Source organism: Halyomorpha halys, unplaced genomic scaffold, assembly GCF_000696795.3.
Source record: "Halyomorpha halys isolate HHAL.00 unplaced genomic scaffold, Hhal_1.1 Scaffold696.1, whole genome shotgun sequence".
Taxonomy (NCBI): Eukaryota; Metazoa; Arthropoda; class Insecta; order Hemiptera; family Pentatomidae; genus Halyomorpha; species Halyomorpha halys.
In genome coordinates, this window is record NW_027109229.1 from 221711 (window position 1) to 238944 (window position 17234).

A 17234-nucleotide genomic window follows, 5' to 3' on the forward strand; every position below is an offset into this window, starting at 1 on the left:
TCCAAGGCGCCTGAAAAGAAGATGGCCTCGTGACCTTATATTGTAAACTGTTTTAGAGTTCTACTACTGGGTAGTTTCTCTACATCCTGTATCATATCTTATGTCATTATGATCAAATTTACTGGTTGTATTTTTTTTTTTATACAGTTGTAAATATCAACAAATAAATAAAATAAAAAAAAAAAGATATTATCCCAAGGAAAATAGTATCTGTTTTTAATTTTTCGCTGGTAAACGGGTAATCGCTTTTAGAAAGGAAAGTTTTCCAATTTTTCAAGAAAGACAAAAATCGGAAGTATTAGGGGGGCCGCGGAAAAAATCCGGTTATTTAGGGAACCGCAAACCAAAACAGATTGGGAACTTCTGTAGTAGTCTGGATTTATAAGCAGTTTCCTCTGTTTTCAGTCTTGTTTGAGGATTCCAAATCTGTCGTATGTCCAGATGTAGTCCTTAGTAACGGACCTGTTCGACAGAAATAAGTGTAGTTATGTTCAAGGATATTGTGGGGCAGGAAGTTCCGTATAATTTAAGTTATGTTTTAAATGTTACCGGCACCAAACCTTCAGATTCCAGAGATTCTTTTTTATCAAACGTAACGTTGAAGAGTGGAATGTATAATTGATTTATTTACTAAAATATCTCTACGCCCTTCACCGCTGATTAAGATACAACTTTACTAATTGAAAAACCAACCTTGATTGCAACTGTGTCAATTACAGGTTCTATTTATCTACTTATTATTGCTTTTTCAAGTGTCTTTTCGTAGCGATGTTAATCATCTCTTTTTTATTTCAAGAAAATTACAGCAAGGAGTAACCGCACTTCACGTTACTATGAACCGAGGTTGTTTTAGAAACAGCAGTGGCTTCATAACCAGTGCGTTAGGAACTAATTTGGTAGTGTCGTTCTCATCGACTTACTGTGGTACAAGAACACCGCAAATCGGACTAGGGTCACGAAGCCAAGCAGACAGTCCATAGACCACTCAGGTCTTAATTATTGGGTGCAGGCGCAAGAGGTTTTACGTTTAGGCAGGCTGATGATGTTTTCTTGTCAGCATAACTATTAAATAAATATAATTTATTTCACTTAACCTGTGTATGAGCCTTTAGGTTGACAGGATAATTAACTACATAAAATCATTGGTAGTATTTTAAATATTGATTCTATCACAATTAAGAAATGAATAAATGGTCAAAAACAAATTATAATCTTTTGTAAAATGCTATTGTTTGTATTCTGAAACTAGGGAGTATTAATTTCAAGTCAAAATAGGCTAGTAAGTGAAAGTTGTCATGATTTTGTTTCTATGCTAAGATTTTAAATTTCAGTCAAGTAATTTCAGATATTTTTATTTATGAAGATTCTCTTTTAATAAGTTTTGAAGATATATCTGATATTAGATCTCTTAAGAGTTGTTTCTTTATCTTGCAAAATATGTGAGAAGCATTGATCTAGTTCTGTTATCGTAAAACTGTTCCTAGAAAGCTGTTAATCCCCGCGCTGAGTAGAACAACCTCCGCATACCGTATCCCCTATCTTATCAACAAGCTTATCAACTTCAACTGCATCCTCTTCTGCATCTATAATCACTCAATCTCACCTTAATTTACAATAAATATCATCTAGATTTCCATTTATTTTATTTATTGATTTGTTACGTAAAATATTGGGAAACAGAAAGGATGAGTTAACTGGAGAATTTAGAGGACAGAATTGAGGAAACTATGCCCAGTAAATATAATTCAGCTTGTAGCATTTCGGCGAATGGTAAGGTTGTTGGACTTAATAACGAACGGACCCCTAAAATTTTAATGAATACTAAGCCGACGGTTAAAGCCGGAGGGGAAGACCGAAACATAGATGGGAGGATTACGTTAAGACTGATTTAGTAGATTTGGGTTTGCAGGGACGTCATTTGACAAATGTACGTAGAGAACGAATAGTATTATTGGCACCGAACCTTCGGGTTCTTTAAGACTATTATAATTATTATCTTCAAAATAAAATATTAGCAATATTGTTATGTGTGATTCTCAAACATTTCAAGTCTCACTTGAATGATTTTTTTTCCGAGGATTACATTTGTTTCAAGCACGTGATGAATTAATTAAATCAAATGCATAAAGATATAATTGATAATTATTTCAAGTACATGATAATAAAACAAGATTGAGAGGAAGACCAGTTACAAGATGGCTGCAAGGTGAGGTAGGAGTAGTGCATAAGAGTGGGAGATATTGTTAGACCCCTGTGGCAAGAAATAGGGATCTATGGGGTAAAGTAACAAGGAGCTTAATGTAAGATATCATTTATATTTAAAATTTAACATACAACATCGAAAATATATCATCAAATAAATCAATAAAGTTGAGTTAATTTTTGTAAATTCTTCACGTTTATAAACTGGATATTTTCTTCTCAAGAGAGAAGCTTCAGTTTAGTTCTGTTAAGAATGTAAGCAGTCATTATCCTACTTTAAATAATGTGCCATACATTTTTTTTTTTTTTATGTTATGATAGTTTTAAGGATATGGGGCTTCGAAGGAAAAATGAGCGAAATGTTAGGTTTTTTCTGGAATAAAATAAACTTCAGGGTGCATCTTACTGTATCCTGTGTATAGTCTGGGTAAAAATTTAACAAATATTTAATAGTAAATAATATATAATTTTTGTTTTTTACTTGTCATAACAATGATTTTTCTTTTACACCATTTTTATTCCTTGTAACTATGGTAAAGGCCGATCAATCGATGGTGCTGGTTTAAATCCGGTCTGGCGCCATTGACTTTTTTCATGTATGGCGGTCCCACAAAATGAAAAACTTTGACCCCCAACCATGGTGAAAATAATGGGAATACAAATGAATGAATTTATAACTGACTGTATGGAAAAATTCCAATAATATTAATATATATAATAAAAAAAAATCTATGGTTAGTAGAGTCATTAATGTCGCCTCTTAAATGTTTATAGTTTTCATTAAAGTAATTAAAAATTATTTTTGTTCTCCTCTTGATTTCTTAGCCTGAAAAAATCATAGCTTTTCCTAGAAATGGTATTCAAACCACTTTAATAGAATTCTTTCCTAAATTTATTTTCCACGAAGTAAAAAAAAAAAGGCTATAAAATATAATACCAACCAAATAAGCCACGGCCTCTCAGAACAGAGAAAGAACCTGCACGCGGCAATTCCTTGATTACACTTTGACTGATAGGGACCAGACAATGAGGAAGGGAATGAATAAAAGTATATCAATCATCCGGTGCAGCAATCGATAAAGTGTTGCTAGAACCAACAATCGATATCAGTAGAATAAATAGTGCCGCAGTTTCAATGCACCAACCCCACCGCGGGAATATACAACGCCAAATAATCATATTTACAGCGCACTAGAAGACTCAGCTCTAAGAGACTTGACGAGTAAAAGCTCAGCTATTTCCGTATTCAATCGGGAAATCACTTGTACAATATGCATTATCCGATGTGCAATGTATACACAATATAAGCAAATGGCTATAAACCCCGTGACTTTTGTCATTAAACATAGTAAATTTTCGGTTTCAGGTCAAATATATACATCAACCAAAATTATCAAATCAAATTTTTGATGGTCGACTATTTCTATTAACCATTAGGCAGTTTTAAGTTATGAGAACCACCATATTTTCTTGTTCTATGTTCCTCTTTATATGTCTATATATATTCTGAACACGATGTAACCAAAAGCACTCATTACAAACTGACTCAATTTCTTACAGAACGCGGATCGACTAACCAATACTTTTAAAAAAGACTTCACTTACGAAATGCACGTAAGTGAGACCCAAAAACACTACAAACTTTTCAACACATGTTATACGACTGTTACATATATGACAAGAAAAGATATAGTTTGTTTTAAAAAAAAAAGAAAAAAAAAAAGGCTTTTAGGTACTTAAATAAGCATCTGTTATGTCATGTTTTTTAATTTGTTTTCTTATATTTCTTTCTTTTCTGTTGTATTTGATTTATTTTTACTATTTCATTTTCCAACATCTCTCACCTTTTCTAGTTGTTTATAATGTTCTTTCTATTATATCCTTTTTTCTATTACATTGTATATAATATTGAAATAAACTGTATGTATATTTTTATGGTTTTTGCATGGGGTATACACAAAATATTTAAAATATTCACCTCTCCTATAGGATTTACTACATAGGAGAAATTATAATATATATAAGCTAATATAGGATTGATTAATTTGAAGTTGGTAGCGATAGTGAGGAGCGTATTCGGTGCACAGCTAGAGACTGATGTCTAGAAGCGATAGCTCCGGAATGCGCCCAGTTTCGCTGACGACTCACTCCCTATCTGTCATATTCCCATTAGGAACACAAGTTTTATTAAAATTTATTTCCAATACTTTATTTTATTCTAAAAAATCTGATTCAACTGAGCAAAAGTTATCATGGAAATATAATAAACCGATGGGTTTTTTGCAATCTCTTGATTACGTAAGTTCTTGAACATACCTGCCTCACTGACATAACATAAGTCACTGATTTATACATAAATATATTTTATACAGAGTTGTATCCATTTTATAGAAATATGTTAATATTTGGACGGTAAAAATTTTGTTTAATTATGCATTTTAATCTTTTATGAAGTGTTTTAACTAATTTAACAATCGTTATATCAAATTATAAAAATGGCTTTACAGTTGACATGTCAAATATCAATCATTATATTTTATTGATATAACTCCTGTTCATGAATGGTTTTATTAACATTTTAAGCAATGTGAATGTCGCTTACTAATTTACAAATTTATCATATATAATAGTAATTGTATAGCACAAAAAAATAAGTATTTTTTTTCAAACTATCGAGGAACCTATGGAATATAAATAATTTATTTTTATAAATACACCAAGTTTTGTTAGTAAAAGGGTTAATGGCGGATGAGATAATATCAGTGACACTCCTTACTGAACCACCAAAGAGGTTTATATTTACCTCTATTGTAGTAGTTATAGTAGTTGTAGCGGTTCCTCTGGGCAGTGGCCACTGCTAGGAGGAGGACGAACGAGCAGATCGCGAATGAGCTCATCCTTCTTTCGATTCCGGAGGTAGTTCAGCCAAAGATCATCTTGTTCGCTCCTTCTTGATGACTTCTCTGGTGGGTTTGACTAGCTGTGGGTCGTAGGAGTGTTTGTTTAGGTCAGTGCATTTAGCGATTTGGGAGCATTGTCTTTCGGCAAATTACAGAATACATTCAGCAAACTTTTGAATCTCAAGTGTATAATATATTTGGTTTACAACTGAAGAAGAGTTTGGTTTCAATCCTCTTAAAGTAGAAGAATACTTTCTCATTAGCCCGATTTGAAGCTTGATCAAAGTCAACTAATAAATATTATTATATAACAATTCGAATAATTTTAAAATACTATTTCCTACAAAATTTGCCTATAGTTTACATTTTTTTTATCATTAATTGGCTACAATGGGCAATGACGCCATTTTTAGAGTTACTAATCCTATTTCGTCCGATTCCTCTAATTTTGCCAAAAAGAAAAAAAGGATTTAATTTAGAATTCTTTTAAATCATCAAAAATTAGTATAATTCTATTATTATATAATCATTATGTAAAATATTGTAATTAATATGTTAGTAATTTTATAATTATATTTAAAATATTAAGAAAAAATTGATATTATTATTTTTAAATAAATAAATCAATTATGAGCTGTAAATAGTTGACCGTAGATTAATAAGATGGTCGGGAAGGGGGGGAGGGTGGTCAAAACACAAACAAACAAAAAATCATTTATTCCTGCCGACGCTTCGACCTGAGTTTCAGGTCTTCATCAGGGTGCTTTCGTCAGTGATTCTAAACTGAACTAAACTAAACTCAGTTTAGCCCAGATCTGTGCCGAAAGCTTATCTAAACTGAACTGGTAAAATATTTTTGGTTTCTTTGAAAATTTGTTTATGAAGTTTTTTTTAAAGAACAAGAAAACCGAATCAAACTTTCTCTTAGTAAAAAAAAATGTTTTTCAAATAAAAAAAAACAGAACATATTATAAATTGGTTGGTGCCTTCTAAAAGGAAAACAACCTAATTATTATTTGACAAATATTATTAATATTTATTTATTTATATTTAAATATTTATTTTGATAAAAATTGTATGTAAGTGTTATAGGAGACGCTAATAACCTATCTAGCTTTTTTCTAATAAAATAAAAATTTTGGAATCCTTGATGCATATTTTGCTTTTGTGATTTTTTTTTAAACACTTTTGAAAGAATATTTGTTTAAATTCTACACGAGAATTGATTGGAATATATTAACCTTTAATTAAAAAGTGACTATTGTTATTAAACATAAAATCATTCATTTGTAGGGAATTTAGTGATGGATGCAGTGGTGCTAAGTACATTTTCACTAACAATACAATTAAAGGTTCTCACTTTTTCCAAGGAAAAGTACAACATTCCAATTAATTTTCCTAAATGAGAGAACCTTTTAGAATTATATTGTTTGTAAAGTCAGTGAAAATGTACTTAGCACCACAATGGAGTAAGACATTTACATATCCTTATCTATTCAAAGGTTTTCAAATTGTAGGAAATAATTCATTCTAATACAGCAATTAAACTGTTTTTAACAATAAAAACAGTTTAATGGTATATGTATAACACATTTCTGGAAATATACGTTTTTATATTGAAACCAAACCCCTCAATTATAAGATCAATAAGATCAAACCCAATTATATGAAAATTGTTTAAAGGACCTTAAATATACAATAGCAATATTGAAAAATTTAATGCTTATATATGTTTTCAAATATGATACATAAATGATTGAAAAGGCTTAAACAATTATGATACATAAATGACTGAAAAGGCTGTTAGGAATTTATCCTTTGAGAGTTATTAAAGCTGGAGAGTATAGGGCCTTTCTTTGAGATTCAACTAGGCGGAAGAAATAGCCATCATCGATAACCTTACCCGTTTGATGCACTGTTGGAGGATTTCAAAGAAGACAAATCCCTAACAAATAATAATATATAATATACAATATAATTTTAAATATTCTGTAATCTGCCGAGACATTGCAATGTAATAACAGTCTCTTTATTGCTCATGGTTGTTCACTTTCGTTCAGGAAAAATCAATTCAATCGCTGAAATGTTTCTTCATTTTTATAAAAGAAAGTTATAAATTAAAACAAAGAATATATGCAGGTAGTTAGAAATAAATAGAAGTAAGTAAAATGAAGTAAACTTATAGGTGTTTTTTTAGTATACATATTTCAGATTAAACAAGCTTAGCATTTGCATGTTGGCACCTGTTAGGTGTTTAAAAAATATTTAACAGATATTTTTTTTAATAGATTTGTGTTCCCTCCAAAAATTAGAAAACATCTTGGAATAAAAAATCTATTTTACGGTTTCACTACATGTAAATAACTAATATCAACTTTTTTTTTATTTCTGCCAAATTTATATTTTAAGAAAAAATTGCTCACATTTAATTGGAATCGGGAAAGATCGAGCTTTCTCGCTCGTTTCCGAATTTTTCATTTTAGTTGTTTGATTTATTTAATATTATTTTGATTAATTTAGTTCTTTGAACTACTGTCTGCTATATCTTAATGTTTCTCCTTTAATTAATTATTAAATTTTTGTTCAGTTTATATTTACTAGTGCTTATTTTATTATTTCTTTTTATATTAGTTAACAATTTTATTTTTTTTATCCTTATACATAAAATTTTTTTTTTATCTAACATTTTTTAAAATTATCTTTAATTAATTTAGTAATTTAACATTGATTAATTTTTTTAACTTTACTATGAATGTGATCATTTATCACTATTAGTTATTTCCCAACAGTATGGCAGATTGTAATACTTACCAATAATAAAATAATGAATAAAAAAAAATATTTTAGACTGATACACTGACAATGAGTATCTTCAAAATCATTAGAGCCGTTTTTGAGAAAATACAAAATAAATATTCATAACGTAAAATCGATAATGAGTATTTACTAGCTATTAATATGACCATACAGATGCGAACGACATTTTGTTTTTGAACTATAAAGTTATGTCTGATGAATATTCAAAAAAAGAATATGTTTCAATATATAATCTGTTTAGTCCTGTATTCGAAGTTAGGTTTCAGGGGTGTAAAAGAATATCACATATGAAAATTTTGAACTTAAATCTAACTATAAAAAAATATCGCACCCGAACGTTCGATGTCGATATCACCAATCGTTCTCTACACACATCTATCTAAACCTAAATCTACTAAATCAGTCTTAACGCAATTCTCGCATCTACGTTTCGATCTACCCCTTGGACGTGTACCCATCGGTTCATGGTGTACTAATATTTTAGGGATCCGCTCGTTACTAAGACTCACAATCTTACACGCCCACGCCAAACATGAATATATAAAGTCGATTAAATCAGTTCGATTTAATTAATTTTGAACTTTTTACATATCTATACTTCAGAGGTAAAGAAACAATCTCGTATTTATTTACCTTTGAATGAGGGTAGTTTGGACAAATCTTTAAACAAGAATACAATATAATTACAATTAGTGTTTTTTTAAGTTTTAACTCAGTTACCAGTGGATTTAAGACATAGTTGTCTATAACTCTGGGTGGAGTAAAATAGGGAACCTGGGATTTTTAAGGAGTGTGCCATATTTTTACAGAATAAAAAAAAAAATGAGTTAATTCGTCTAGGAAATAGTCAACTAGGTTTTTGACTAAAGAAAAAAGTTAATTAAAAATGTACAATAATGTCCTTCAATAAAAGAGGTTTGCAAAAAATTAAAAAAATTAAAAATAAAGATAAATAATAAATCAGGAATGAGTATTTTTGGACTTGCCAACCAACCTTCTATGGACTCCATTAATCTGAGTCTTCTATTTCTGCACGAGTACTAAATTGGGAGGAATTTGAGTCCGAATTGGGTCATAAGTCAGTTCTATATCCAAAAAATGTGCTTTCAAAATTAAATAAAAATACATATAATTATTTTTATAAAGATTTTAAATTTTAATATTTGTTTTTAGACATTAACACGTAACGATTTGATTTTAAAAAGCGTTATATATATGGATGAAATACGCTACTAAATCGTAGATATACGAAGAAGAAGATAAAAAAAAACATATTCAGTGAACAGTTAGAAATAAATAACGACGTCGAATTCATGAATTTGAATATTTAATGTTTAATTTCCATTAGGAAAATTTATAAATATTTTTCTACTGCAGGTTCCTTATTTGTGTATAACGAATTTAATAAACGCATTTATGAACTAAGAGAAAATGAAAGAGAGAGCAAAAGGTTAGAGGAGTTACGTCTAAATGTCAATGCCAATGGGGGATCGCTCACTGCAATGCTGAAATATTATCCATAGAGGTTCAAACATCCCAGAGATGGGGAAAATAAAATGCAGGTATTGATCAAACGCTCATGCTATAGTGATCATGATTTAATTTAAAAAAAAAAACTCGTGCAAAGTGCCAGTCATATTTTTTACTTTCATGTACAATATGTAGTAAAGGAATGTATTACGATTGTGCAAAATTTCGAATTCATGTTTTCGACGGAAATACACGTTTTGAATAACGTTTGTCCAAATAACCAAACTTGCTCAGAAACGAAAAGTCGCAAAAACTGAAATTAGGTATTTAGAGCTTCTTTATACCAGAGATGTTATAAAAATGTTTTCTCGGAGAGATAATTCATTTTAATTTTTTACTTAAATTGTCTTAAAAACGATTTTGATTAACCTTGGTAAATCCATTTAAAGGTTTTATCATCATTCAAATAGTTTAATCGAGCTTGAATGCCGAAATTCCAAAGTGGCTTCCTCAACTCTAAGTAGTGAGAAATGGATAAATGTAAAACACAAAAGGATTCGATAATTCACTTAAAGAGATGAGAGAAAAATACTTTTTACTAAGTTGAAAACACATTTCAGAAATTAATATTTGAACTATAGATGTATTATATACTAATAAAAGACAAGGGATTTTATAAAAAATAGTATCTAACATAGAATGTCTTAGATGGGAACGGATAATAACAAAAACTAATAATAAAAATTCGTTTCGGCAGTTAGACAAGGGTTCGAATCCAGCTGTGGCAGATAATTAATTTATGTTTTATAGCATCCGTGAGTCAGCCTTGCGGGTTCAAATGTATCATACGGGGTACTCTCAATTGGGAAAAAATCTGGCGGTCGAATGTGATTCGGACCAAAACACGTCCTTGCACAACTGTTGGTCTAGAGTAACAGTACTTCCTTACAAATTACTGCATCCTTTACCCTTCATGGGTTATAGCGTTACAGATTTAATTTAATAGACAGGATGAATAAATCCATAAAACCATTGTTAGTATTTCAATATTGAATCTATAAAAATTGAATTAAAGGTTATGAACTGAATATAAATTTTAATAGAGTGTTTTGTTTTCATATTTCTATTATACTTTTACAAATTTTCTAAAATAAAAAAAATAATATAGAAAGTACATTTCTGAAAACTGTTGAAAGGCATATAGGTTAGCCACTGTGAATAATATAGAAATATATATTATGAAATAACCGAGGACTAATTTCAAGTGCGGTTGTCAATGAAAGTTACGTGATCCTCATGCAGCATCAGATTTTTATTTATGAATTTTATTTTTGTTCATAATGGGGATATGAAAATTGCAGGGTATTTGAGAAAGAGCCATAAGTTGCTAGATAGAGGCTAAGGATGCGATCGCAATAATTCCCATCAGACACAATAAACAGAGGCTAGATGTCCTGTATACTTCGTGCTAGCGAACAATAAGTCGCCTCTATTTCCTCTAGCTCCATCTGCATATTTCCCTTCGGCCATATTACTCACGGTAATACCCTACGTCGGCGGGAATAGACCCTAGATCTTATCACTTTTCCTGAATCAATCACTCAGCACTTGTAGCAGTATAGAAGTTCTTGGGCCTGCTTATCGGTAAATTTGAGTGATAAGTGGGTTAACGTTTCCAAACAAGGATGATGAAAGATATAATTTCTTCTTTCGGAAAGCGATTCAAAATCATCTTTTTTTGATATTTCAAACTGACCCGGCCTAGCAACTTTGATATTCTGACTATGCCAAGCTTATTAAAAATTCAGATTGTAAACAATCCAAGAAGATATTATCAGACCTGAATCCTAGTTGAAGGAGTCTAAATCTGATCGGATACGCCCAAGGGCTTCTAAAATATCGATTCGGCAAACAGTATAGATCTTAACTTGAGATAGCAGAGTATGGGATAATAGACGGTATCAGTCATCTTACTGCCTGGTTGGTGTCCGAGGTTCTAACGAACAGGCATCGCCTCCATGGATTTTATTATGAAGCATAAGATCTCTTGGATTTCCTATAGAAAATAAGATCTCTTGGATTTCCTATAGAAAATAAAACCACACTATAAACATGAATAATTTTATTCAAACGATGTCACATTAAAGAAGATCGACAATGAAAACGAATTTAATAATTTTTTGCTCTCTTTTTTATTCCACTAATCGAGTTAATATTCAGCCGTTGAAGGTTCAAAAGGGTATTTTAAGAAAAAAAATCAAGAAGTATTTTTTATAATTTTGTACTTTGACAGTAATAACGATTCTGTACTTTTTTTTTGGTGCGGAATATAAATTTAGTATTTCGGGTTTGTTATGTTGCCAGCAGCAAGCTTCACACAGGAACAAGAAAATAGAAATTTTTTTTCGCTGGTAACTAATCTAATCGAAAATTAAACCAATTTCGAAAATAAACATTGCATGTTAAATCAAAATTGACTGAATTCCCTACAACATGTGTATATTACACATTAATATTCGGCCAACCTACGATAATACTAGCGTGTGCTAGAAAAAAAAATCTGAATTTGATTTACAATTAAAAGAAATAAAATTCGTGAACTTTTTTTTTTTCATGTATAGCTAGAAAACTAAACAATTTTCTTAAAAAATGGGAATACCATAATTTCATTTTATATTTAACTAATACTAAAGCACCTCAAAGAACATGAAATTTTCATTTAATTGTAAATGACACAAAATAACTTCTTTGCGTGTCTTGGTGTGCCAGATATTAATGCTATACGACTGAAACTAATAATTTTACAAATTTCAGTCATGCCTAGACTAAATGGGACAGTTAAGTTGTGTTTTAATCGAAAGTAGAAAAATAGTAATTTTTTTTTCGTCCTAAGCAGAGAAGCAAGTTTGACAAATATTAAATGTAACAATCGTATTTAGTAGGAAATTTTGTCTCCTTTAATTTTGAAAAGAATATTCATCTATTAAAAATGTAGAGGTTTCTAGTTATTCCATAAAAACACTTAAAAGTTAATATATTTTGATTTTATTCTGTCTTCGTTGTGAATTTGGAGCTTTGCGAAATGGCAAATCTAAAATTCGGATTCTGCATCCCGAAAAACATTTAGGATTAAGGAAAATATTTCTTAATTTTTTCCTTTTCTTAGAAATTCTTTGTAGACTAAATTACATCTAAACGTTTTTTGTTTATACAAGAATCATAAATAATATTGTAGTTTCATGACAAAAGCGAGTTTAAATTAAGTTTTTAAACTGAAAATAAGGGATTTTTTTTTTTTTTTATATTAAAGTTGTGGAAGTTTCCTTGGACGACTATAACCAGTTCAGTGTTGCAAAAGTCTGCCCCTAAGTGGCGCCAACTTGGTCCACATGGCCGAATATTCACTAATCACAAAGATTTATCTCTTAGCAAATCTCACGACCCATTTTGGAAACGATTTCTTCCCTGTATAATAATATATCTCGTAATTTATATTTCATTTATACAAGAATTGGTATAACATTATTCAAATCAATATAAATAAATAAACAAGAGGAATAAAAAAATATTTTTCTAACGGGAATGAGTGTAGTGTTCCATTGATTGGTGGAGAAGGTCTAGAGAGATAATATATTATAAATAATGCAAATTTATTCCCTCTAATGCATTCTATTGGTTGATATTTCGATAAGCTGTTTAGGCATCCACCAATCAGCAACGTTCAATTACTGAACACTAATAAACAGACAATTATTGTTGGTTGATTGAACATTATTCATCTATTAATAATATGTGTTTTATCCCGCTTGTTAATTGCCTGTGCGATTATAGTTGAGTTGTAGAAGTATCTGGAAATGTCACGGATGTAAGGTGTGTCACAACAAAGTGATTGATCTGTTGGAGACATAAGTGCAGTTTGTTGTGTTGTGTCCTTTGAGAATCGAACTGAACTCGTCCATCATTCAATAACATCCACTGCATTCATTCCAGAACGAACGTTCATAGACCAAACAGTTTATGTAATCTGGAATTACCAAGAGTACAAAGATTAACAGATGAAACCAATGACGTCACAATATGATATATAGTGACTCCAATCAATCGATTTTAGTGATATGTCCTTCGTCTACTCATAGAACTTAACTGGTGGTCTTTGTAAGAGAATATGAAGAAATGGCGAGGAGAATTTTGAACAATAGTCAGCAATTTACAGGAATAATAAGCAGATAGTTCTCGACTAAGTTACCGTTTACACTTAACTCTGTATGTCACCATAAATTCCTCTGACAAGAACTCTCATTCAGATCGGGTTGAGGGATTTTATGATTTAAAAAGAGGCAAGTTGAGGCATTTTCGTTGTTGGAAACTTGAAAAATCTGAGAGATTAATTCAAAGAAGGCCGGGTTATTGAGATAAATCGACAGAAAAATAAATGACCAAAAGAATTTCGTAAGCCAGTTTCTGTGTTTAATCATTGGAGATTGTAAAAAGAGCATTAAAAAAAATAAGGATTTTATCGAGCGGTTTTTAAAATACAAACCATGAATTTAAAATAAAATATATTAAGCTTTAATGTAATTAAAGTTAGAAACAAGGTGAAAAACTACTGTAAATTAATAGTGACACTGTTTCTCGGAGTTTTTAATAGGTTAGTGAGTTTCTATTCAGTTGTCTCAAACATTTCTAACAAGTAGCTTAAGCTGGGAAACTACTTAAAACGAGTGAAAAATAGTGATTTCGGTCTTAGCATCTATCATTAGATTAACGTCACCAAACATTGAAAACAAATTTGAACATCTAGAATGAAACCGGCACAAAGTAAAATTTCAATCTTCGTAAATTTAGATAGTGGCATCGAAAAGCGTATCAATAATCAAAACAAAATGAACAATTTTTTTTTAAAGGTAATTTGAACAGCATTCAATACAGCTACAGCAAATCGAAAAACCCAAATTCTTCAACAATTACTTTCTAAACATTGGTAACATTTTTAATAAGCAAATAATATTATGATTTAGATTATTTCAGTTTTGTATATTGAATAATTTTATTAACTTTCCAATGTTGTTCGAAGAATTATACGAATTGTAAATAATTCGTTTTAATAATGTTTTTTAAACCACTTAGGAGTAAGTATTTTTCAAGAACTTGAAAATACTACATTGCATTGTAATTGTATTTGTATTACATTTCCTTTGTAAATACTATATTGCTTCGGCATACAAGCTTATACAATTCATTTTTTTTTTTGCTACTTATTACATATAAGTAAATAATATGTGATAGACATAACAATATATTACATATATTGATCGTTTATTGATAATTATTACAGCTATATATGTATAGTTCTCATATGTTTATATCAACGGGTTTTTCATTTTGTATAATTTCCTATTTCAGTTATTGACAGGTTGAAAGAGTTCGAGCGAAATTATAAGTCAATTTGTTTTTGTATTTACTTACGGTATCTTGTTTACTTCTGGATTCATATTAGTTATTGCAATATGAATATTTAACGATTCTGAGACGTTTATTTTTGAATATTTGAAGTTTTTTTTTGTTTAATTACATCAGTAAAGTTCTATATATATAAAGAGATAGGAATATGTTATAGGTCTTATTGTACTACTGATTTATAGAGCATATATTTATTTTTAGGGGATAGTTTTGATTTTTCATGACATTCGTTTTATTTTCTAATTTTAAATTAATAAAGTGGTTGAAAAGTTTATTATCAGACATGACTCTAAGAATTTTACGGATTTACTAAAATGGTTAGGAGTGTTATTTAAAATCATTCATGAATAAATTGGATAATTTGGGACTTAAACAGGACCCCTGCGAGAGACCAGCAGTAATCTAGTTTTAGCATAAGGAAAATCACCACTAATCATTTCAAATTCATAGGTATTGTCGTTTTTAACATAAGTTGATCAATAAGTGTAAGAGCTGTGACAGACACCTGCATTCCTTTTTTATTATAGGGACGATACAGGAGAATATTAAAGTAAACTCAGAAGGAAGTATGCTTCCACACCAACGAATTGGCTAGGATCCCATACGGTTTCCCGTAGATAATAATTAACAATTGATGACTACGAACCAGGAGAGATCCTATTACAGTTTCACAAGAGCTGAGCGGATTCTGGAGATCGCCCGCATCTGCCAGTGAAACATTTAGCCACTCATTAGAGGCTGAATTTTATAGCAGTTTTTTCTTCCGTTCGGATTATGGCCGGTAGTGCTGAAAAACTTCCTCCGTTTTCTGCAGTTCCTCCGGAAAGACATTTAGGAAAAACACCAGAGCACTTAGGCTCATCTAGAAGTAATGGGGTCTGCGAGTGAGAGGGTTTTATCCTTATAAGGAATATTTCCGATTCGTCATACATTAAAAATGATAGCAGTAGTAAATAAATAATGGATTTAATAATTTTATTTTAAAACAATAAATGAAGTGTCTTCCCACATATGAGGTTAAAAACATCATTTCAAAACTCTAGAACTATGCTTTCCTGCGAATAAAAGTAAATTTAGACTCTTCGTCATGCGCCATGTTTTGTCCGCACGCAACGCGAGAAGTGCATCTTACTTGTCATGTGAACTTAAAACGGGAAAAATTGAGCATTCTTTACTAAATTTCTTTTTTAATGGTGGAATTTTTCCAGGCTATAAGACGATTTTCAAACTAATTAGATTAATCTAAGTAGGGTAGGAGGTACGAGTAATACTACCACACTACTATACTAAATGGAAACAGAGATAACATTTTCCATATTTTTTTAAAACAAAAAAATTCCTTTAAAGAAGAATTTATACTTGGAGAATTTTTATGATACAAGCTTAAAATTTTATTTTAGTTTTTAATTACGTTAAAATAGTTAGATTTCAACGATTGTGAATATAGGCGCTAAATTATGAACCAGACCTCCTTTTTCTTTTGCGTTTATATTAAGTGACTTTATTTTTTTTTTCCTGAAAGTAAAAATAGTACAAATTTTGATCTTAATATCAGATTTTTTATTACTGAAACTTATGTATAGCGGAAAAATTATCTTCCCGTTAGGTGTCCGTTATAGGGAAGTTTCACTGTATATTTCCAAATAAATCATCAATACTTAGCCTACTCTTCCATACCAGGAGGGGATGGAGTAGTGATAAGGATCAATATTGCCCTAGGTCACCCAATATTGGTTCAGGTGTTTTATAGCCCTAGTTTTTTTCTCCCTTTAAGCGCCGGGAATATCAGGACACAGCAGAGGGAATCACCAATCGAAGGGATAATCTGGCACCGCTTCACTAATCTCCTCTGAGGGAGGGGCGCCTGCAAAAAGGATGGAAGAGGATCCGGCAAGAAGCTGCTGTGGAGCGGGTCTGCCTAATCCCTGAGTTGCAGGAGATTACATCTCTTGTAGAAAAAGAGGAATTAGCTGGGGGCCATATGGGCCATTCGTTTTCTTTTAATAATAACAATAAAAATATAATAATATATATTGCAGTGATTCAGAAAAGCAGTTTAAAGGTAATACTAATAGAACTAAATTATTTAAAAGCAAAATGAATGTAATATCTTAATATGTAAAACAATCTTAGCGCACCTAAAAAAAAAAAAATGTCAGAATTGCGATTGATATAATGGTCAATTAAAAATAATCTTAGCGCCTCTAAAAAAAAAGGTTAGAATTGTGATTGATATAATGGTCAATTAAAAATAATCTTAGCGCCTCTAAAAAAAAGAAATGGTTAGAATTGCGATTGATATAATGGTCAATTAAAAATAAAAATAATATCAGGTGTTGTGTGTGAATCACAAAAATTCCAATTACCACTCTGGAAAAAATTCAA

The 17234-nt window shown here is 30.5% G+C and overlaps 1 protein-coding gene across 16 annotated transcripts in view; it reads right to left on the bottom strand.

Moving 5' to 3' along the window:
• trol (terribly reduced optic lobes) overlaps positions 1–17234 on the bottom strand; it is a gene marked incomplete at its 3' end in the record, with an annotated part of 722946 nt that overhangs the window by 220604 nt on the left and 485108 nt on the right. For 3 of the 16 annotated variants that reach the window (XM_067047436.1, XM_067047434.1, XM_067047435.1), the window contains 1 exon segment: positions 5006–5182. In XM_067047436.1, coding sequence (XP_066903537.1) covers positions 5006–5099 — 94 coding nt within the window. 16 annotated transcript variants of the gene reach the window in all.